Genomic DNA, 20,207 nt, shown 5'->3' on the forward strand with positions numbered 1-20,207 from the left:
GTAGGGTGAGGAGGAAAAACTGGTGGGAACAAGAGTGGGCTTGGGGACAGGAGACGGAAATGTGGGGATTCACGCATAACACCACTAACCCCCGCTATCCACAGATGGCAACCTTAGTTGTAAGTGTTCATATGAGTTCATTGTATAGGAAAAGCCTCCGGAGATTGGATGGAAGCTGTGTGAGTCAAAGGATGAGTAAACACAACCAGCCAATATCCAGTTTTTATTTACAACATACAAGCCCTCTACTAAAAATACAACAAATACTACAATTATTGATATTATTAAAGAGCAGTGCACCATAAAATGCTTCCCCAAAAATATTTATATGCAGTATGTTTATTTAAATAAATTGTTGTAGCTGTCGATCTTAAACATCCAACACCAGTCAGACTATAGTTTTTGACAGCTATGTTTACCTGTAGAGGTGCCTCCAATTATTCTTGGAATTCCCTCAGTTTAATTTTGTCAAGTAATTGTATTCCATTTGTTCCTGTCCTTCAACTCTCTGAAGCTGGATTGAATGTTGCTTGTACTCAAACATTTTGTTTACTCTTTGCTGGTCAGCTTTGGAACCTTTAGGCTCACACATGCAGCAGTATAATACAGAGCAAAATAAACAGGGATATTTACCAGGGCATGGACAACCTGAATGTGTCACTTGGGTTTAGTGCAGTTTTGTTGAGTTGAGTTTGTTCACAGATAATTCAGGTTGTGAATGTTAGCCACAGCATTGTGCTGTCTGTGACAATAAGTATACATATTTTGGAGGATATACAAACTCAATTAATTTAGAGGTATACATTGCAGCCAGTGGACAAACATAAAAAGAAATTATCCCTGATACAGGAATTTATAGAGAAGACCATTAAAAACAATTGAAACAGGACAGGAAGCACAGTAGCAGTTGTAGCAGGGAGAAATGTTGTATGTGATCACTTGGCAGTATTCTGTTTAAATATACTGCAACTAAAATATCAGGATGGGGAATGCATGATTATTGATGCTCAAATATCCGTTGACAAAAATAGACAGGGTACATTTACAGTAACTTTAATCCTTTGAAAGTGGAAGCAGAAAAATGAAGGTTCACTGAGTTCAAATAATGTGGGAACAGAAATGAGGTAGCTCAGGCCAGGGCCTGCTTCTGAACTCAAGATAATTACATCATAGCAATTTAATCTTTTAGTCAGTTATAGTCGGTGCACAAATAGAGATGCAACAATACAGATGATATACAGTCAATAATATTAGCACCCCTCCATTTTTGTCAGATAAACCACCACTTCTCCCAGAAATCTGCAATTACAAATTCTTTGTTATTCTTATGTTGATTTCTTTTGTTTGCATTGGAACAACAGAAAAAAAGCAGAGAAAAAAGCCAAATCTGATCCATTCTACACAGAACTCCAAAAATAGACTAGACAGAATTACTGACACCCTCAACTTAATATTTGGTAGCCCACCCTTTGGACAAAATAACTGAAATCAGTAACTTCCTGTAACCATCAGTGAGTTTCTTCCTCCTCTTTACTGGAATTTTGGACCACTCTTCTTTTGCCAGCTGCTCCAGGTCTCTCAGATTTGAAGGCTTCCTTCTCCTAGCTGCTGTTCTCAGATCTCTCAACAGGTGATCTATGAGATTTAGATCTAGACTCATTGCTGGCCACTTCAGAACTCTACAGCTCATTGTCTGAAATCATTTCTGGTGCTTTGTGAAGTCTGCTTTGGGTCATTGTCCTGCTGTAAGACCATGACCTATGACAGAGACAACTTTCTGACACTGGGCCCCAGAGTTCGTCTTCAGATGTCATAATGCCACACACATAGTCAGGACATCCAGGGCCTGAAGCAGCAGAGCAACCCCAAAACATCAGTGAACCTCCACTGTGTTTGACTGTAGGGACCATGTTCTTTTCTTTGAAGGCCTCATATCATTTTCTGAAAACAGTAGAATGATGTGCTTGACCAAAAAGCTGTTTTAGTCTCTTCTATCCACAGGACATTCTCTCAGAAGGATTGTGGCTTTTTCAGGTCAGAGTAGAGTAGAATAGGTACTTTATTGATCCCACAGTGGGGAAATTTCTGTGTTACAGCAGCAATAGAGAACAACCAAAATAACACCATAAGAACAGACACCACCATAAGAACAGAACTTCACAAAAACATGGCAAAGATTCCAACGAGGACACAGCTGCTGTAACTTGTTGCCACTCCGCGCGGCACATGCGTATGTAAGTACGTAGTAACAAAGAACACTTAGTCTTAAAATAAAAAGTTACATAAAGTCAACAACGCATTAGAACTGATACACACAAGGATTATAAAAGTAGCATCATCAGAACGTTACTTTTTACACAGCACAAATAAGCAAATCAAATGCACCTAAAAACAGGGCAAAGCAGCACTGGAGAGAATCAGGAACAGCAGTAGATGCTAAACAACAGGCATTAGCGTACAGTAGGTCCTAAGTTTTATTGCTCTTTGTGTGGAATTTGAGGATGGAGAACCAGATAAATGCGGTTGTAAAATCTGGATTTTTCTATTTAAGGCAGTTAGTGAAATTAAAACCCTTTTTGTCGGGCCAGACAGTGATCCATGCGTTTGTTACATCACGCATGGATTACTGTAATGCCCTGTACGATGGATTTGGTCAATCCGGGATTGCCCGCCTCCAGAGAATCCAGAATGCTGCCGCTCGGTTATTGGTTGGGGGGCGTAAGAGGGATCACATAACGCCAGTGCTGGCATCTCTCCACTGGCTTCCGGTGCGTTTCAGGGTTAGTTTTAAGATTCTTTTATTTGTTTATAAATCCTTAAATGGGCTGGCACCATCTTATCTTGTGGAACTTTTGCGTCCTATAATCCGTCGCGGTGCCTCAGATCAGCAGATCAGCTTCTTCTGGAGGCACCGAGGGCCAGACAGAAAACTAGAGGGGGATAGAGCCTTTGCTGTGGTTGGTCCAAAACTGTGGAATGCCTTGCCGCTTTATATTAGGCAGGCCCCCTCCCTGTCTACTTTTAAGTCTTATTTGAAGACTCACTTGTATTCATTGGCGTTTGGCCAGGAATGAGACTCTGTCTGTAGTGTTAGTGTCTATATTATTGTTTATAGTTTTTTATGTGTTGTTTTTATATTTGCATGATATGTTAAGTGCTTTGGTCAGCTGTGCTGTGGTAAAGCGCTATATGAATAAAGTTGAGTTGAGTTGAGAGTTGAGTTGGAAAGGTGGCAGCAAGGGGTTGAGGGGGGAAGCATTGTTTAATGTTCTTGAGATGGGGATTTGGGCCTGCTGGTGTTGTCTGCCACCGAGACACCGTGTTTTGCGTGCGCCTGCATGTAGCAATAGAGCCGGCCTGTGATTTGTGAAGAACCGTCACCACAGACCACAGATCCAGGACTCTCAGTGAAGCACCGAGGGTCGCTCTTCCTATACCTCTGTTGCAGCTCCGCCCATGCGGCTAGCTCGTCTATTCATCTCGGAGGGGAGCGGACCGATGGCGAACATGGCCCATACCTCCGTTTCCTCCCCCAGCTTCTCACTCCAGCCCACCAGTCCCACTTCTCCCGTCGCACCACCTCGCATCCCCGTGGAAAATCCCGGCAGCTCACCACAAGGATCTCGGAAGGATTGCTGGCATTGATGGCTGACTGTTGGCAAACAGGGTCCTCCCTAGGCAGACTCAAAACCTCGTAAAAAGTATAAAAACATAATGCAAACACAAAAAAACTTGTATTCCTGGTAGCCCAACTCCCCAAAAGTTTACAGGAAAGCGACATAGCACAAAAAGCAACACAGAAAATCTAGAAAACTCGAAAAAAAAAAAAAACAAATAGAGCGAGAGCTGCTCGGGGCAGCTGCCACTCCGTGCGGAGGCAGAAACGGAAAAGGAGTCAGTATTGGCAAACTCTAGTCTGGCTTTTTTATATTCCTGTGTCAGCACTGGGTCCCCTGGGTCTCCTACCAAAGTGTCCCTTGTCATTCAGATGGTGACAGATAGTGTGAGCTGACACTGTTGCACCCTGTGCCTGCAGGTCAGCTTGAATCTGTTTGGAAGTTGATCGAGGTTCTTTATCCACCATTGGAACAATTCTTCATTGCAGTCTGTCATCTGTTTTTCTCTTTCATCCATATCCAGGGAGATTAGCTACAGCTCCATGGGCTGGAAACGTCTTGACAACGTTGTCCACAGTGGACACAGGAACAACCAGATCTCTGGAGATGGACTTGGAGCCTTGAGACTGTCCAGGCTTTTCCACTATGTGGTTCTCAAATCCTCAGCCAATTCTATCTCTTCTTTCTTTTCTTATGCTCAGTGTGGTCCACATGATACAAAGGTTGAGTCTGTTTCTATATTGCCATCACCTGTTGGTTGCTACAGGTGAGTTTCATTACAAATTAAAGGAGCATCACATGTTTGAAATACAACTATTTCTGATGATTTGGAAAAGGTGTCAATAATTCTCACAAGTCCGTATTTGGAGTTCTGTGTGGAATGGATCAGATTTGACTTTTTATTGTCTGCTTTTTTGTGTTGTTCCAATGCAAACATAAGAAACAAACATGATAATACCAAAAATATTCGCAAGAACTTTCTGGGAGAAGTGGTGCATTGTCTGACAGAAATGCAGGGGTGCCAATATTTTTGGTTATGACTGTAATTTCAAAGTGCAAATGACAAATTATTAAAGTTTGCCTTTGCAGCATCCACAGTAGTTTCTATCTTGTCCATAGGAAAGCTCTAACATAAATTACCATTCAAACACCAGTATTTGTTTGTGTACATGCATGTATGTATGAGTACTATAAAGATACAAGACATAGTCAGCTGCTGCATTACTGTGAAGCTTTGTGTTGCAGCTTCAGGTTGTGTGGTGCAACACTGAGTCTCAGCTCCAACATGTTTGTGTGTGGAAATATACATGTACAAGTGAGAAAGACAGTGCAAGAAGGTAATTAGATGGCCAGATTGTGTATGTGTGGATGCGTGTGAGAGAGAGCGGGAGAAAGAGAGCACGTGCTGGCTCGCAAGTCGTCCCTCCTTCCTCTTCCTCCTCTCTTTTAGAGATCACAAAGAGGATCAGTGTGACAGTCAGTACAATAGAGGAGCAGATACAGCACAATCAGCTGAGTTTTTATTCCCACACCAAGGCAAAGTTGCTTGTCACAATATATCAGTGAACACAGCTGTTCCATAATATAATTTCCATGATACATTACTGTGTGTTTGAACACAAGATCTTTCCAATGACTCCTGCATTCATATATTTATCAAATGAATACAGTGCTCTGCATATCTCTAAGGCCAGTTTTTGTTTCATGCACTGCATAATTAAAACATTATTTGGAGAGCAGTGCAGGAACATAGATGATAGTATAGGATGACATTACAAACAAAGCTGAAAATTGTTCATGGGAATTATGGCTTCAAACACCTACAGTACTATGAATTATAAGATGTGTGTGTGTGTGTGTGTGTGTATGTTCGTGTCAGCCAGGCTTCAGCATTTGTTTAAACATTGCTTTAGTGTGTGCTGCTTCTGCAGGCTTTAGGTTATAATTAGCTGAGGAAGTGAGGAAGTCATGTTTCCAGCAGGATTTCATATCAACAAAGCAAATATCAAGCAATTTCATTTACATGCTGAAATAACTAATCATTTCCTATTGTCACTGAAAAAAGAAGAATTTTTAGCAGAATGAGTGGATAATTTGAAACATTCTGTATTATAGAAAATGATGGATACTTATACATTCCAGCTTGTTTTCAGATCTGTAAGGTGAATAATGTTTCACATCATATGTGATGGTGAACTGTAAGTATACTTTTTATTTGATAAATTAAATAAAAATAATGTAGATTTAACTGTAGCTCCAGAGAGGCAATGCCAAGTGAATTTAACATATGAGTCATCCATCACAGCAGTTTGGCAATGACTCACTACAGCAGAAATATCCAAGATGTAAGAAAAAAATCCTACTTCAGCTTGCCATTACAACTACAAGACTGTAGTCAAATACAGATGCAGGACTTATTTTTAGCATGTCATAGAAGTGATTGCAGAATATTAAACTCACATACTGTAATATACCATATATGCAGCTAGTGTGTATCCCTGGATCTCTGCAGAAGAAAGTCAACAGCCTGAAGGTTATGAAAATGAAATGCTCCATGTCTGCACTGAGTCTGTGTGCCACTGGGGGGCAAAGTAGCACTATCAACATTTAGCAGCAGTGACCCATTTTCCAAATGTTGTACTCATCTCATACATTTGTTGTTGCTCCTTTTGAAATGAAAATATGTATGTGAGCATAAACATATAATGCATTACCATATCAATCACTGGTGTTGAATGCTGTGTCACTGCAGCAAAAGCAGAGCTTATCATTAACAAGCCGTGGACATCCAGTGATGACACCTCATTTTTCCTCTTGTCATTAGCGGAGACACAGAGATTCAGATATTGAAAGGGAGGTGTAGTAGACAATAAGACTGGAGCCTGCAAAAGTGCTTTTATCTGATCCTTGGTAAACTGTCATGTGCTCACCAGGGTGACATGCCACTGCAACAAACTTATATTTATTTACCAGCTCCCCAACATTACAGTGAGGGTTCCTTGGCAGATTTAACAGGATTTAAGACTACAGCTCTATGCGGCCATAAATAATCCACCTCAAGTATCCTCTTATACTTCAAAGAGATGCTGGCTGAAGATTAGCATTTTGCTTTCACTGTGGGGGAAAGTGGCTAAAAATAGTTATGTTCTAGGGGAAAAGCATTCTGTGGGTCGGGGGACTGGGTGGTTGTTCGTGTCTTAGTGTTGGCAAGTGCATTTGGGGGATGGCTGAGCATCTCCTCCCAGTCTGCTGTCGATTTACTGTACATCCAATAACTGCTGTCCTCAGGTGAAGTGTTGATGAGCTCCCAGCATCCTCAGGAGGTTAATTGAAATGGGTTCCGGTGCTGCAATAAGTAGAAATCACAATGAGAAGTAGCAAAGTAGTAGCAAACCTAGATGATAAAAAGCATGTTTGTACAACTCTGTGAGAGCATCTAGAAATAAACTTTTATTTGTTGCATTGTCAGATACATAAACTTAAACCTTTCTCCTCAAATTGTACCCACGCAAACTCTCATAATTTCTTGAATTCTTTTACTAACAACAGAAGCCAGTGTTAGTGCACCCAGCCCATCCTGTTTCAGGGGAAGATTCTACTGCTTATCACAGTTTTCTAGGCACTCAAGGCTGCACTATCTTTTGTTTGTATTGAGAGACGGCATTGGAAAAAGGATATGAATCAGACAGAAAATATAAATGTATTTTCAGGACCATAAACACAAAAAGTCAGACAGGCACATGAAAGAAAACAAGAACCTGACAAGAAAAAATAACTACATTAAAAAACAAAGCAAAAAAAACAACAACAAAGAAACAAAAACCTTAACAGCAAAGCTCTAGGTTTGTCCTGATAAGATGACACTATGCTTGTAACCTAACATCCACAGGCCAGCTGATGTGCATTGTACAGGCCATTATAACACTAATCAGAGATGTGTGATGTTCCGTTAGCTGGACAGAAATGAACATACTGTAGGCCTACTCACAATCACTCAGAAAGACAGCAGTTTCACGCTATGTTTCTATGCAGATTAGATGCTAAATGTTGCACAGAACCTACAGTACACAATTTATTAAAAATTAAGTATACTAATTGAGTACATGAACTATTCTCATTCTGTTCATTACTACTGTAACTGTTTGGTTTTTTTTTTATTACAATGTCTCTCCTATTAACTTCAATTAGCCTGGGCTTACTTGGCATCATTGTTGCATATGACTGGATGAGGCATCATGGTGTGAGACAGCTAGCTGTAAACCAGCTAGCTGTTGTCAACAGTCTTAACAGCTAGCTGTTGTCAGCAGTCTTAGCAGCAGGATAATTGACAATTTAACAAGCTTTTTAATAGGATGATAATGATGTTTAATAATCTATTTATATTCATTTGAAGATAATATAAAATTGTACTTATTATTGTTGTTATTTAATGAAACATTATTAAAGATGGACTTTTTTTTAAGGGAAATAAATCATATAAATAAAGCATACCTTTATCCTTGGCCTCTTCTAATTGCAACACAGTGTCAAACACTGTCCTAAAGGAATCTTTACAGTTGCATATAAGGGTTAAAAATAGATAATTATATAATAGTTCTCAGTTTTGCAGGGGTTACATGAGTTTAGATTTTTTTCCCCCAATTCCATTTTGTTAGACTTTTTATACATGTTCTATTGCTGATTAGTATTATCTTGCACTGTAATATAGAAAGTGAACAAAATGCAGTGATGAAGTGTGAAATCTGTCCTTAAAGCTTCTTTTTCCGCGTGCAGATATAAGCTGAGAGCATTTCTTTCTCATTGCTCTCTGACAGAACAACAGCAATAAAAAGGCTGTGCACGTTAAGCAACACTTGGACAACCACATTCATATTCATTAATACAAAATTGAATGTTAATACAAACACTGGGAGTGTAAACAAAGATCATTTACAAATTGAGTATACCAACAGTTGAACATTAAACACACACTCCCAAACAGTATTGTGGAGGTGTGCAGCTTTTCAATATTTCCAAACATCAGCAAGTGATTCATAATTTAGCTCAGTGGTAGGTAGAGCCTCTGCCAAAACACAAAACCTGTGTAACTTTTCACACACACAGCGTGTTACAGAAACCCAAATGCTATTAAAACTTGAGTCATTTGGGGGAAGGTGGGTGGCTTGTGTTCATCCATACTGCTGAGATAAGTAACTTGAGGGACTTTCCAAGGCCTCAGCCTACTTTGCTTCAAGTCTGGGTGAGGTGAGAAGGAGGAGAGGACGACAAGCACAGAAGCTGCCAAGCAGACAGCATGAGTTGGTGTCTGACTCATACAACGCGATCTTAGCTTGATGCACAAAGCCCATGACGTCTGGGGCCTTTAAAGGTCTGCGATCTCCCAGCCTTTTTTTTTTTTTAAAGTTTGAACTTGTGTCTGTTGTAATAACATATTACAATGTACCAACATATCCAAGAGCCAGAAGATGCTCTTTGTGTACAGTTTCTCAGAAATAACTGAACTCAACCAACTTATTCAAGTCCTACAGACACCAAGAGAAGTGTTTTCCAAGGTAGAGCTCCCTTACATTTTCAGCAAGACTGGCTAGGACAAAAAGAACTTTCAGAGTCTGAAGTTTTCCGATTTGAATTGTTCATCTTTGCACTTCTACATCAGTGATAATAAGCTGGAATATGTGCCATTTGATGCTTGCATCCCCACTGACTCTGAAAATATTGAGCGCACCAAAGATGATGTTATCTGGCTCCTATCACAGTCAGAGACATGACTATCTAGAGTATGGCAGATGTACAGTACGAAATGTGAAAAGAACCTTAAATGGCAGTTTAGAGCCTGTGCTACAACCAAATATGAAAAATATTACATTTACAATCAATGCATTTACTAAGTATCCTGGTACAAAGCTATCACACTGATTGTTCAGGTGATTACACACAGGTAGAGGTATTAGTTAATAAGCTTTGATTGCTTCTTCCATTTTGTACTGTCTAACTTCACTCACTAAAAGTCTAACTTGACATGACAGATTTGCATGTTCTTACCTGGCCCTTATGAGCAATATGGGTTCTGAGCCAGGGGGATTTACTGGCTACTTTACTAAATAAATACAGATACATATTAGTGCATATCTTGCAGTCTAGAGGCAATTGTGTTTTAGTCCCTCATGTGCAGTGCGGCATTGAATGTGAACAGGAGACTTTTGTTCCTTGAATGTAGTCTTCAGGGCAGTGCCTCAACCACAGGCAACAGAAGTCCCCTGACTTTCCATTGTGTGAGCACCATAGCTCAGGCCGGCAGTAGTAAATGAGAGAGATAAGAAAGAAGTTCAATAGCCCAGTCTCATGAGTTGGACTAGCCTGGGAATACCAAATACCAGCTGAGTCAGTCACATATCTATTGGGTTGCCAATGAAGGAATGTGAGTTACCAGACTCATCAAACCATAACTGTACAACTCAGAGAGTGACTCTCTTAAGGGGCTTTTCTATTATAGGAACCTACCGAAACGTGCCATGCCGAGTAATGCTCGTCACGGGTTCTGCATTTATTTCCACAACAGTGTGTCCACTTTGGAGGTGCCTTCTGGGAGCTAAATTTCAGCAACCCTCAGGAGGTAGTACTAAAATAAAGTACAAGGAACGCAAGTGAGGAGGGGGTGTGTGCACACAGGTTAAATGTCTGTGTCCGTGTCTACACACCTCAAGCATTAGCATTATAAGCACCATGTGTAAACACACAGCTGACTGCGGGTGTAGAGGGGAGCAGCCCCTCCCTCCTCTAAAGAGACCATCACAGAGAAAATACAGTGGAAAAACATAGTAGGACGGCCCGTGTCAACCCTGGAGGCTGTGCCTGGTGATGGTTAAGGAAAGTACGGGGTATAGGTTTCGACAATGGAAATGTAGCATTAGCCCAGTGAGTGGGTAGATGGTCTCTCATTTACCAACACCAGATTATCAGTGACCAAACCAGTTTGTGTGATTTCCCATTAGTCTGAAATTTTGAACTTTCACTGCACCATAAATATTGTTCTATATACCACATCACATACAGTGCCTTGCGAACGTATTCGGCCCCCTTGAACTTTGCGACCTTTTGCCACATTTCAGGCTTCAAACATAAAGATATAAAACTGTAATTTTTTTGTGAAGAATCAACAACTAGTGGGACACAATCATGAAGTGGAACGAAATTTATTGGATATTTCAAACTTTTTTAACAAATAAAAAACTGAAAAATTGGGTGTGCAAAATTATTCAGCCCCCTTAAGTTAATACTTTGTAGCGCCACCTTTTGCTGCGATTACAGCTGTAAGTCGCTTGGGGTATGTCTCTATCAGTTTTGCACATCGAGAGACTGAAATTTTTGCCCATTCCTCCTTGCAAAACAGCTCGAGCTCTTGTGAGGTTTGGATGGAGAGCGTTTGTGAACAGCAGTTTTCAGTTCTTTCCACAGATTCTCGATTGGATTCAGGTCTGGACTTTGACTTGGCCATTCTAACACCTGGATATGTTTATTTGTGAACCATTCCATTGTAGATTTGGCTTTATGTTTTGGATCATTGTCTTGTTGGAAGACAAATCTCCATCCCAGTCTCAGGTCTTTTGCAGACTCCATCAGGTTTCCTTCCAGAATGGTCCTGTATTTGGCTCCATCCATCTCCCCATCAATTTTAACCATCTTCCCTGTCCCTGCTAAAGAAAAGCAGGCCCAAACCATGATGCGGCCACCACCATGTTTGACAGTGGGGATGGTGTGTTCAAGGTGATGAGCTGTGTTGCTTTTACGCCAAACATAAACGTTTTACATTGTTGCCAAAAAGTTCGATTTTGGTTTCATCTGACCAGAGCACCTTCTTCCACATGTTTGGTGCGTCTCCCAGGTGGCTTGTGGCAAACTTTAAACAACACTTTTTATGGATATCTTTAAGAAATGGCTTTCTTCTTGCCACTCTTCCATAAAGGCCAGATTTGTGCAGTATACGACTGATTGTTGTCCTATGGACAGAGTCTCCCACCTCAGCTGTAGATCGCTGCAGTTCATCCAGAGTGATCATGGGCCGCTTGGCTGCATCTCTGATCAGTCTTCTCCTTGTATGAGCTGAAAGTTTAGAGGGACGGCCAGGTCTTGGTAGATTTGCAGTGGTCTGATACTCCTTCCATTTCAATATTATCGCTTGCACAGTGCTCCTTGGGATGTTTAAAGCTTGGGAAATCTTTTTGTATCCAAATCCGGCTTTAAACTTCTCCACAACAGTATCTCGGACCTGCCTGGTGTGTTCCTTGTTCTTCATGATGCTCTCTGCGCTTTAAACAGACCTCTGAGACTATCACAGTGCAGGTGCATTTATACGGAGACTTGATTACACACAGGTGGATTCTATTTATCATCATTAGTCATTTAGGTCAACATTGGATCATTCAGAGATCCTCACTGAACTTCTGGAGAGAGTTTGCTGCACTGAAAGTAAAGGGGCTGAATAATTTTGCACGCCCAATTATTCAGTTTTTTATTTGTTAAAAAAGTTTGAAATATCCAATAAATTTCGTTCCACTTCATGATTGTGTCCCACTTGTTGTTGATTCTTCACGAAAGATTACAGTTTTATATCTTTATGTTTGAAGCCTGAAATGTGGCAAAAGGTCGCAAAGTTCAAGGGGGCCGAATACTTTCGCAAGGCACTGTAACTTGCTACTTTGCTTGCATCATAATTACTACAGTCATTTATCTATTACTGTTGGTCATAATGAACTGCTCCTATACTGTATAAATATGCGGGTCTCTCTTTGTGTGTGTGTGTGTGTGTGTGTGTTTATACGCTTTTTTACATATTTTTATTTTTTTTCACCGAAGTGTGTAGTGTTATTACTTTTGGGAATTAATTCTTCCTTGTTTGCTTTTCTGACATGTCTATTTATTTGTCTGACTAGATAAATGATTCCTCTCTGGTGTCAAGCAGGTGTTTTGTTGCAAAAGCATACTTGAGGGAACATAAATGAAGATATCTGCTGTGGTCTGTGTACCGACGAGGAACCAGCAAATAATCCACCATCACTCATAGAAACCAACGTGCAAGCAGAGGCAGATTTCAGCTCTGTGGCACTGGCTGCTCGGTCTGTCAGCTCCCTTATCTCAAAATAAAGGTCCCTCACACCCTCTGTATACAAGAAATTCAGACTGGTGGCCAAAACATGAAGCCAGTTTGTAATGTTTGCCAAATTTAAAAAAAAAACTGGTTCAGACTGGTGTTTACCTGTCAAAAGCGGGCTGGGGCATTTATATCATCAACCATATGCAGAGGAAGATCAGAGAATGCCGACCAAATTATTTCAGAGGATTAACTTCCCGACTGTCATCTCTGCCTTCCTCAGCCTGACATTCAGATGCTTGCTGACTCCCCGGACAAACAGCAACCTCTGACTCTGAGTTAGCCATAGCTCTCTTTCTCTTTTAAAACAGCTTATTTTCTCAGAGCAAACTGCGTTGAAAAACAAATAAAAACTACAAAAGTGCATCTGTTGACAGCTGATGGAATTCATTTTGTTTAATTTGCACAGACTACAATTAAAGCTCTCATTGTTAAGAAGTGCTGAGATAAGATGGAGCAGTAAACAAAGCACTAAATTTACTCACTGCAGCAGTGGAAAACAGTCTCCCTCGCACAAGAAAAAAGCAACATTCCCTTGAGTATATTCGTACAAACACAGACAATAACAGCAGCTTTTTCCTCCGTGCTCAATAGTAGGTACCAAGGCAGCAGCTATAGTGTTGTGATGTCAAAGTCTAGTGTGTGTACAGTTACAGTGTGTGTATGTGCTGGCAATATGCTGCTTTGGAAGCCAGATTGCTCCCTCAAGCAAAATCTCTGCTGACCTGCAGCTGACATCCTGCCACACTGTCCCTGTACCCAGAGCTATCTGTGAGATGTGTGCTGTAAGGCAAGATTAAGACTTCATAAGAATCACTCCATCTTGGCTATTTGTTTATAATGTATTGCTATCCAATAGTGGTGTTCAGGGTATTCACTTCAAGCACCAACAGCAGCCCATCAAGCACTCAAACAGGCCCCAGCCTGCTGTAGACATCTGCAGTACTATAGGAGGAGGAGGGGCAAGAAATAATTTATCTGAATTCAGCTGATGTAACTAATGCTGACAGATGATATGGAAAGAAATGCTTTGAACAATGTGTGTACATTTTACCGTGCTCCACTTATCTCTTCTGGAACTGACATTTATGGCAGTGGGTAAATTCAAATGACAGGGGCATCCAAAATTGCTCATTTCAAATGGATAAAGTATATATCGTGGTTTGGATATTATAGCATATGACAGACTGCAAGAAGAATGATTCTACCTAATGACAGCATGCATATGAGGCACAGACACCTATACACCCACACATATTTAATATTTAGGCAGCTCTGAAATTGTTGTGATTTACATTGCAAATCATCCACCACCAGGCAATTAAATGGGAGCTAGAATGACCCAGCTAAAGCTAATCTGACAGGAAAGGAAGAAGCGAGAGAATGAGATGGAGATGGATGAAGGGAGAGAAGATGGTGATGGGAAAGCTGGAGACAGGGGTGTGGGGGGTGCGTTGTATAGGAGATACAATAAACAGAGATAGGGAGAAAAAGAGATGGATAGTGGGTGGGAAGGAAATTGTCAAAGACAGCGCTGGATATATAGTGAGACGATACAATACAGACTCTTCATCTGGCTCCTGGCAGATGTTTAAAGAGCTCCGTAATGGAAGACCGGTGGCCCCATAACAATGAGACTCACAAGTATTGTCATGTTCAGGATGTTATGCTGGATGTGCTGTGCACTATGCTATATTTTCTCTCACCACCATGAAACTAATTCTGTAGTTTGCTTTTTGTTCCCACCCTCGCCTTTCATTCTCCTCTCTCCTAGTTAATTACTATGTAGCCTAATAAAAAGACAGACGCTGTAGAACATTCCCACAGCCATAACAGTGGAGCAAATGGAGAGCTTCTGCCAGCTATTTCTGACAAAAAACTTTTTTTAAACATCTTTTTTTTTTTAATGTCACACATATGAGAGCAGTGTTCTTTTACCTAGGAATTACCTTAATAGGCATGGTAAGCAGAGTGATCGCTGTTTAAGTATTCTACCATACTCTTAAAATGTGAATAAATGTAGGGCTGTTTTGCTGTCCAAATCCTTTTGTTATACAGCAGTGCATGATCACACAGAGTAATTGGGATAGTAAATTAAGCTGCATTCTTCCATGACCAGTGAGTATTTATAAAGAACAATTATGCATGAATTACACCTAGAAAATGTTTCATCTGTGGGTCAAAAGAAAGAATCACCCCTGTGCATTCACAACAACTGCCACACTTACAGTATGCAGTCACTTCAGCCATATTGCAATAAACATCACCTTGGTACTGAGCCAAACTGCTCCAGTGGAAATAATTTACACTGCACTTTCTAAGTATAGTAAGAGCTAATGTTCTGAACAGGAATTTAAATCAAACTATCTACTTAATCAAGGCTAATATTTGTAATTGTATCATGGTTCCAGGTAATGTGTCCTTTGCTAACTAAGCTTTCTACTAGACTTCTATCCAAGAGAAGCTACAAATAATTCATACACCCATATTTTAATCAGTACCAAGTACCAGATGGGTTTACTGCATAAAAGCATTCATATGGGCTCATTACACTTAAAAGATTGAAAAATCAAGTTGTAGTGCAACAATTTTACTCTACAAGGCAGCCATCTGTCATCCAGGTGTGCTAAAACAAACTATAAAAAGTAGGGTTGTTTCTTTTAGTAGAGTGTAGTTTCTGCTGCATTGTGTAATAAAATGCAGTTTTGGTTGATCAGCAACTCCAAATTGTCTGTGAGTGGTCGTCTGCCTCTATGGGTACATGACAAGTATCTTATATCATTGTTCTTGCATCCTTGGTCATTCTGTTTCAGTTCTCTCCTATGGGCTCTAGGGACTGAGGAGCAAGGAGGCTGCTGGAGGAGCCATGAGCAAGGATACCCAAGACCATCCTTTGTCATTTATGAACTGACACATCCCTTTATCAGAAATCAGCTGTAATTGGATGCTGATTGGAAGATAGGAGGAAAGGATGTCTCATGTCCTTAATACGCATTTCCTTGAGTCCTCTCTCGTGTTTTCCTTGCATTTTACAGCATACGGGTGGAACTAAGACACAAGGAAATGACGCAAGTGAGGGAAATAATGGTGCTTATAAAAGCCTTGGGATGTATCCTATTTATCATCCATCTGATAGCGTGTTCAATGGTGAACCTTGCTTTTCACCCAATGTCATCTGGGGCTGTCGCCCCAGCCCACTCTCCACAACCCTCCACAGGACAAGCGGTTTAGATAATGATGGATGGATGTGTTTTATTTTTCCAGTTTTTGAGAAATCTCTTCCACTTCAGTACAATAGTCCTGAACATGCTATGTCCATTTACAGGGTTCAGATCACTGAAAAATTCTATTTAAAAAATTATTCCCAGTAAAACCTAGTTTTCAGCATGTCTTGCTTTAATATTTTTAGCCATGTTACTGGCATGCCTTTTGGAATGGTAATGCTGGTACAGTTTATCATTTTGTCATAAATAATCAACAGACCTCAAAATAAATAAATAAACTGTCAATACATCTTCTAAAGATCTGCCTGCTAGTATTGCTATTGTGGGCATCTAATCATGCTAATGCTACCCTTTAGGTCAGAGCACCACTCTGTCTAAACCCGGATTTATATGTCTTCATAAAGGGCTTATTGTGTACCTATGACATCTATGTGTGTAGAGTTCAACACTACAGCACAGCTGATGTGTAGCCCCTGAAAAATGTAAATACAGGTTGGGACTTGTTATACCCCAGTTCTTTTATTGAACAGATCTGAATGAAGACAGAGTCCGACTTGTTTCATTTTAGTGCTGATTTATTTTGAAAGCCACAATAAAAAGTTACAGAAACACAAACCCAGGTGGCTCCTGCTCCAGACAACTGCTGGAAGAAAGGAGACCCCGGAAACACAGAGCCTAATACATTTATAAAGTTTTGGGCTAACCCCTTACACAGACAACTGTAAAAACATCAAGAGTTGGAGACAGTCCGACGTCTCCATCTCATAGCTAATGCTCCGCATGTATCGAGCACAAGTCATAACAAAATGAAGAATTCTGTGTGTGTATGTTGTATGTGTGATGTGTAACTAAAACACTACCTGGGTACACCATAGTTGTACGGGATCAGTGTAGCCAACACAAAGCAACATTTTTGTCTGCATTTGGAGAATCCTTTTAAAAGCCTGCAGCAGGCACTTATGACATATCAGCTCTGGAAATTCAGACAGCGCTGATATTGAATTTAGTCTTGCAGAGGGCCGACAAAGAGCCATTCTGACAACAAATCCTTTTTCAACAATCAATGTTGCCAGTTAGCTTCTCTATCTATAATGTGTGGATCTTTTCATCCACTCATCAAACTTAAGACCAAGCAGTAAGATGATTTCTATCTATTCTAAAATATTTGTGTAAGATAAAACTCAATCTCCCAGAATGTCTATCACCCTTTCTTCTGGCACTCTATTCACACTGTAAAAGCTTTACATTTAGTGGGGACAACTTCCAAATGCTGTCCTTCTTGATACATAAGGGTAGTAGCTGAAGGTTAGTACAGACATTTCTACTTCTTTGCACTCACTTTTTATTTCCCCTGCAAGCATAAGATGCTGTGTGAGCTGGTCAGATTCAGGTTCAGGTCACTTTATTAACACCCGAAGATAGATTTGTTTGCAGCGGAGTGACAATTCTCAACAGACAAATAAAATAACGCACAACATATTTTAACCATAAAAACATATTAAAAAGACATGAGAAACCATAAAACATCAGACTTGAGAAGAGTACTACAGCTTATTAAACCCAGAAATGGCAGCAGGACCAAAACTATTTTTATACCGTTTCGTTCTGCATCTTGGCACTGGGAACCTCCATCAGGACGGGAGAGGACAGAACTCCTGAAACAAGGGATGCATGTCATCTTTTAGAGTGGGAAAAGTCATCCTCTGTAACTGTTTCGTATACAGTTGTACAACTGGGCAAACCTGCACCTCCCGTCGGTTGACTTGACCATTTTACAGTTTTCTTCAGTGAATTCCTGGCCCTTAAGGTCGCGTGACTAAACCATACTACCAAGGAAACGGACAAGATAGATTCAACAAAGGCCTGATAAAACACAGTTATTATTTGATTTGATTTGATTTGATTTGATTTATTCATTCAATCATGTAAAACAGTTGATATGTCAACACATGTAATTTCACACATATCCAACAATAATAATCCAATATCAATTTACTTATACCTAGTACATGCTTGAACGGAGTAGGAAGAAATTAGACTTATCTAGTCCTACCCCATGACATCATCTTACAACTTTTAAGTCCTAAGCAATATCTCTACATAAAAAATTATCCTCTACACCACACCAATAATATACTACAGAATTATTACAGAGTGTTAACATTCTACATAATTACATTCATAGATAATTATCTTCTACACCACACAAGTAATATACTAAAGAATTATTACAGAGTGCTAACATTCTTACCCCACACCCACAATGTTCCATCTGATTAATCATTAAACCTGTTCTTGCATGTATCTTGATTGACACATACCTTTATATTTGTGTTTAAACTAATCAATTCTCTTACTGTTTTTTATGTCTGCACTTAAATTATTCCATAGTTTTACCCCACTTATGGAAATACAAAATCTTTTTTTAGTTGTACGTATAGCATGAATTTTATATTTAACTGACCCCTTAAATTATATCCCCCTTCCCTTTCATTAAATAGTTTTTGAATTCCACCAGGTAATAAATTGTTCCTGGCTTTATACATAAACACAGCAGTCTTGTGTCCCACTAAATCAAAAAATTTTAACAATTTAGACTGTATGAAAGCTGCATTGGTGTGATCCCTATATCCCATCTTATGCACAATTCTTATCGCTCTTTTTTGTAATATATACAATGGTTGAAGTGAGCTTTTGTATGTGTTTCCCCAGTTTTCAACGCCATACTCTAAGTATGGTAAGTGCAATGAAGAATACAGACTCCGTAGTGCTCTCCCGTCCAAAATATATCTAACCCTTGCCAATATCGATATATTTTTTGCTATTTTATGCTGAATATGTCTGATATGAGATTTCCAGGAAAATTTGTCATCCACTATGACACCTAGAAATTTGATTTCATATACTTGTTCTATATTAGTTGTTATACCCCAGTTCTTTTATTGAACAGATCTGAATGAAGACAGAGTCCGACTTGTTTCATTTTAGTGCTGATTTATTTTGAAAGCCACAATAAAAAGTTACAGAAACACAAACCCAGGTGGCTCCTGCTCCAGACAACTGCTGGAAGAAAGGAGACCCCGGAAACACAGAGCCTAATACATTTATAAAGTTTTGGGCTAACCCCTTACACAGACAACTGTAAAAACATCAAGAGTGGGAGACAGTCCGACGTCTCCATCTCATAGCTAATGCTCCGCATGTATCGAGCACAAGTCATAACAAAATGAAACACATTAAAATCTAACACATTAAAGTCTAATAATTATCTGACTGATTTATTAATTTCTAACAAATTCCCCCTTTTGACACGATTTTTATTGTGTCAACCTAAATCAAATGTCCCTATTGTCCCCAGATTAGGCATCCAAGTAGGAGAGAGGCCCCCCCAAACCACCCCCTTCAGGGAAAGCCCAGAGCTGAGTACCTAAGGGAAAAATCTCAAATAATAACATAAAAATAATGGCATGGAAGCTGGTCTTCTTTGCTGTGAATCTATATGTAGGCTTCTATGTGTTAGCTGGTCTTCATTGCAATTATAGCATTTTTCAGACAAAAACATGGAAAATTACTAAACAGCATGTAGCAAACAATCATTGGTTAATCATAACATTTGCAGGTGCAATCCATTATGCTGGAGACTAAAGATCTTCTTCCAGTATCACACATTTATCACAAGCATGGGTTTCCAGTAGAGAATGGTATTGAACCATCTCATAAGCAGGGGGCAAGGGGTATCTGTTATCAGTGGCAGTGGTGATACACTTTAGACAAAAACACCTAATGCAGGGGATGCAGCCGCATCCACACAAGGTCAGCAAATTAACTGCTGCCACAAAAGATGTGAGCAAAGAAATCACTAAATTTTTCCACTTGTCAAAAATTTTAACAAACCAATCATCAATGTAATTTTGAATTCCTGAATGTTTGATTTGATTTGATTTATTCATTCAAGCATGTAAAACAGTTGATATGTCAACACATGTAATTTCACACATATCCAACAATAATAATCCAATATCAATTTACTTATACCTAGTACATGCTTGAACGGAGTAGGAAGAAGTTAGACTTATCTAATCCTACCCCATGACATCATTTTACAACTTTTAAATCCTAAGCAATATCTCTAGATAAATAATTATCCTCTACACCACACAAGTAATATACTACAGAATTATTACAGAGTGTTAACATTCTACATAATTACATTCATAG

The 20,207-nt window shown here is 39.7% G+C and overlaps 1 protein-coding gene across 2 annotated transcripts in view; it reads left to right on the forward strand.

The window, feature by feature from the left end:
* Positions 1-20,207, forward strand: part of opcml (opioid binding protein/cell adhesion molecule-like) — a 514,606-nt gene that overhangs the window by 135,815 nt on the left and 358,584 nt on the right. Inside the window, exon 1 of one of the 2 annotated variants that reach the window (XM_020613419.1) lies at positions 4,318-4,383. The exons of the other annotated variant lie outside the window; for it this stretch is intronic. Within the exon in view, the coding sequence (XP_020469075.1) occupies positions 4,329-4,383 (55 nt within the window). The 5' untranslated portion in view covers positions 4,318-4,328. Of the gene's footprint in view, positions 1-4,317; positions 4,384-20,207 lie in introns of those variants that run through there. 2 annotated transcript variants of the gene reach the window in all.

The sequence above is a fragment of the Monopterus albus genome, unplaced genomic scaffold (genome assembly GCF_001952655.1).
Source record: "Monopterus albus unplaced genomic scaffold, M_albus_1.0 scaffold134.1, whole genome shotgun sequence".
Lineage (NCBI taxonomy): Eukaryota > Metazoa > Chordata > Actinopteri > Synbranchiformes > Synbranchidae > Monopterus > Monopterus albus.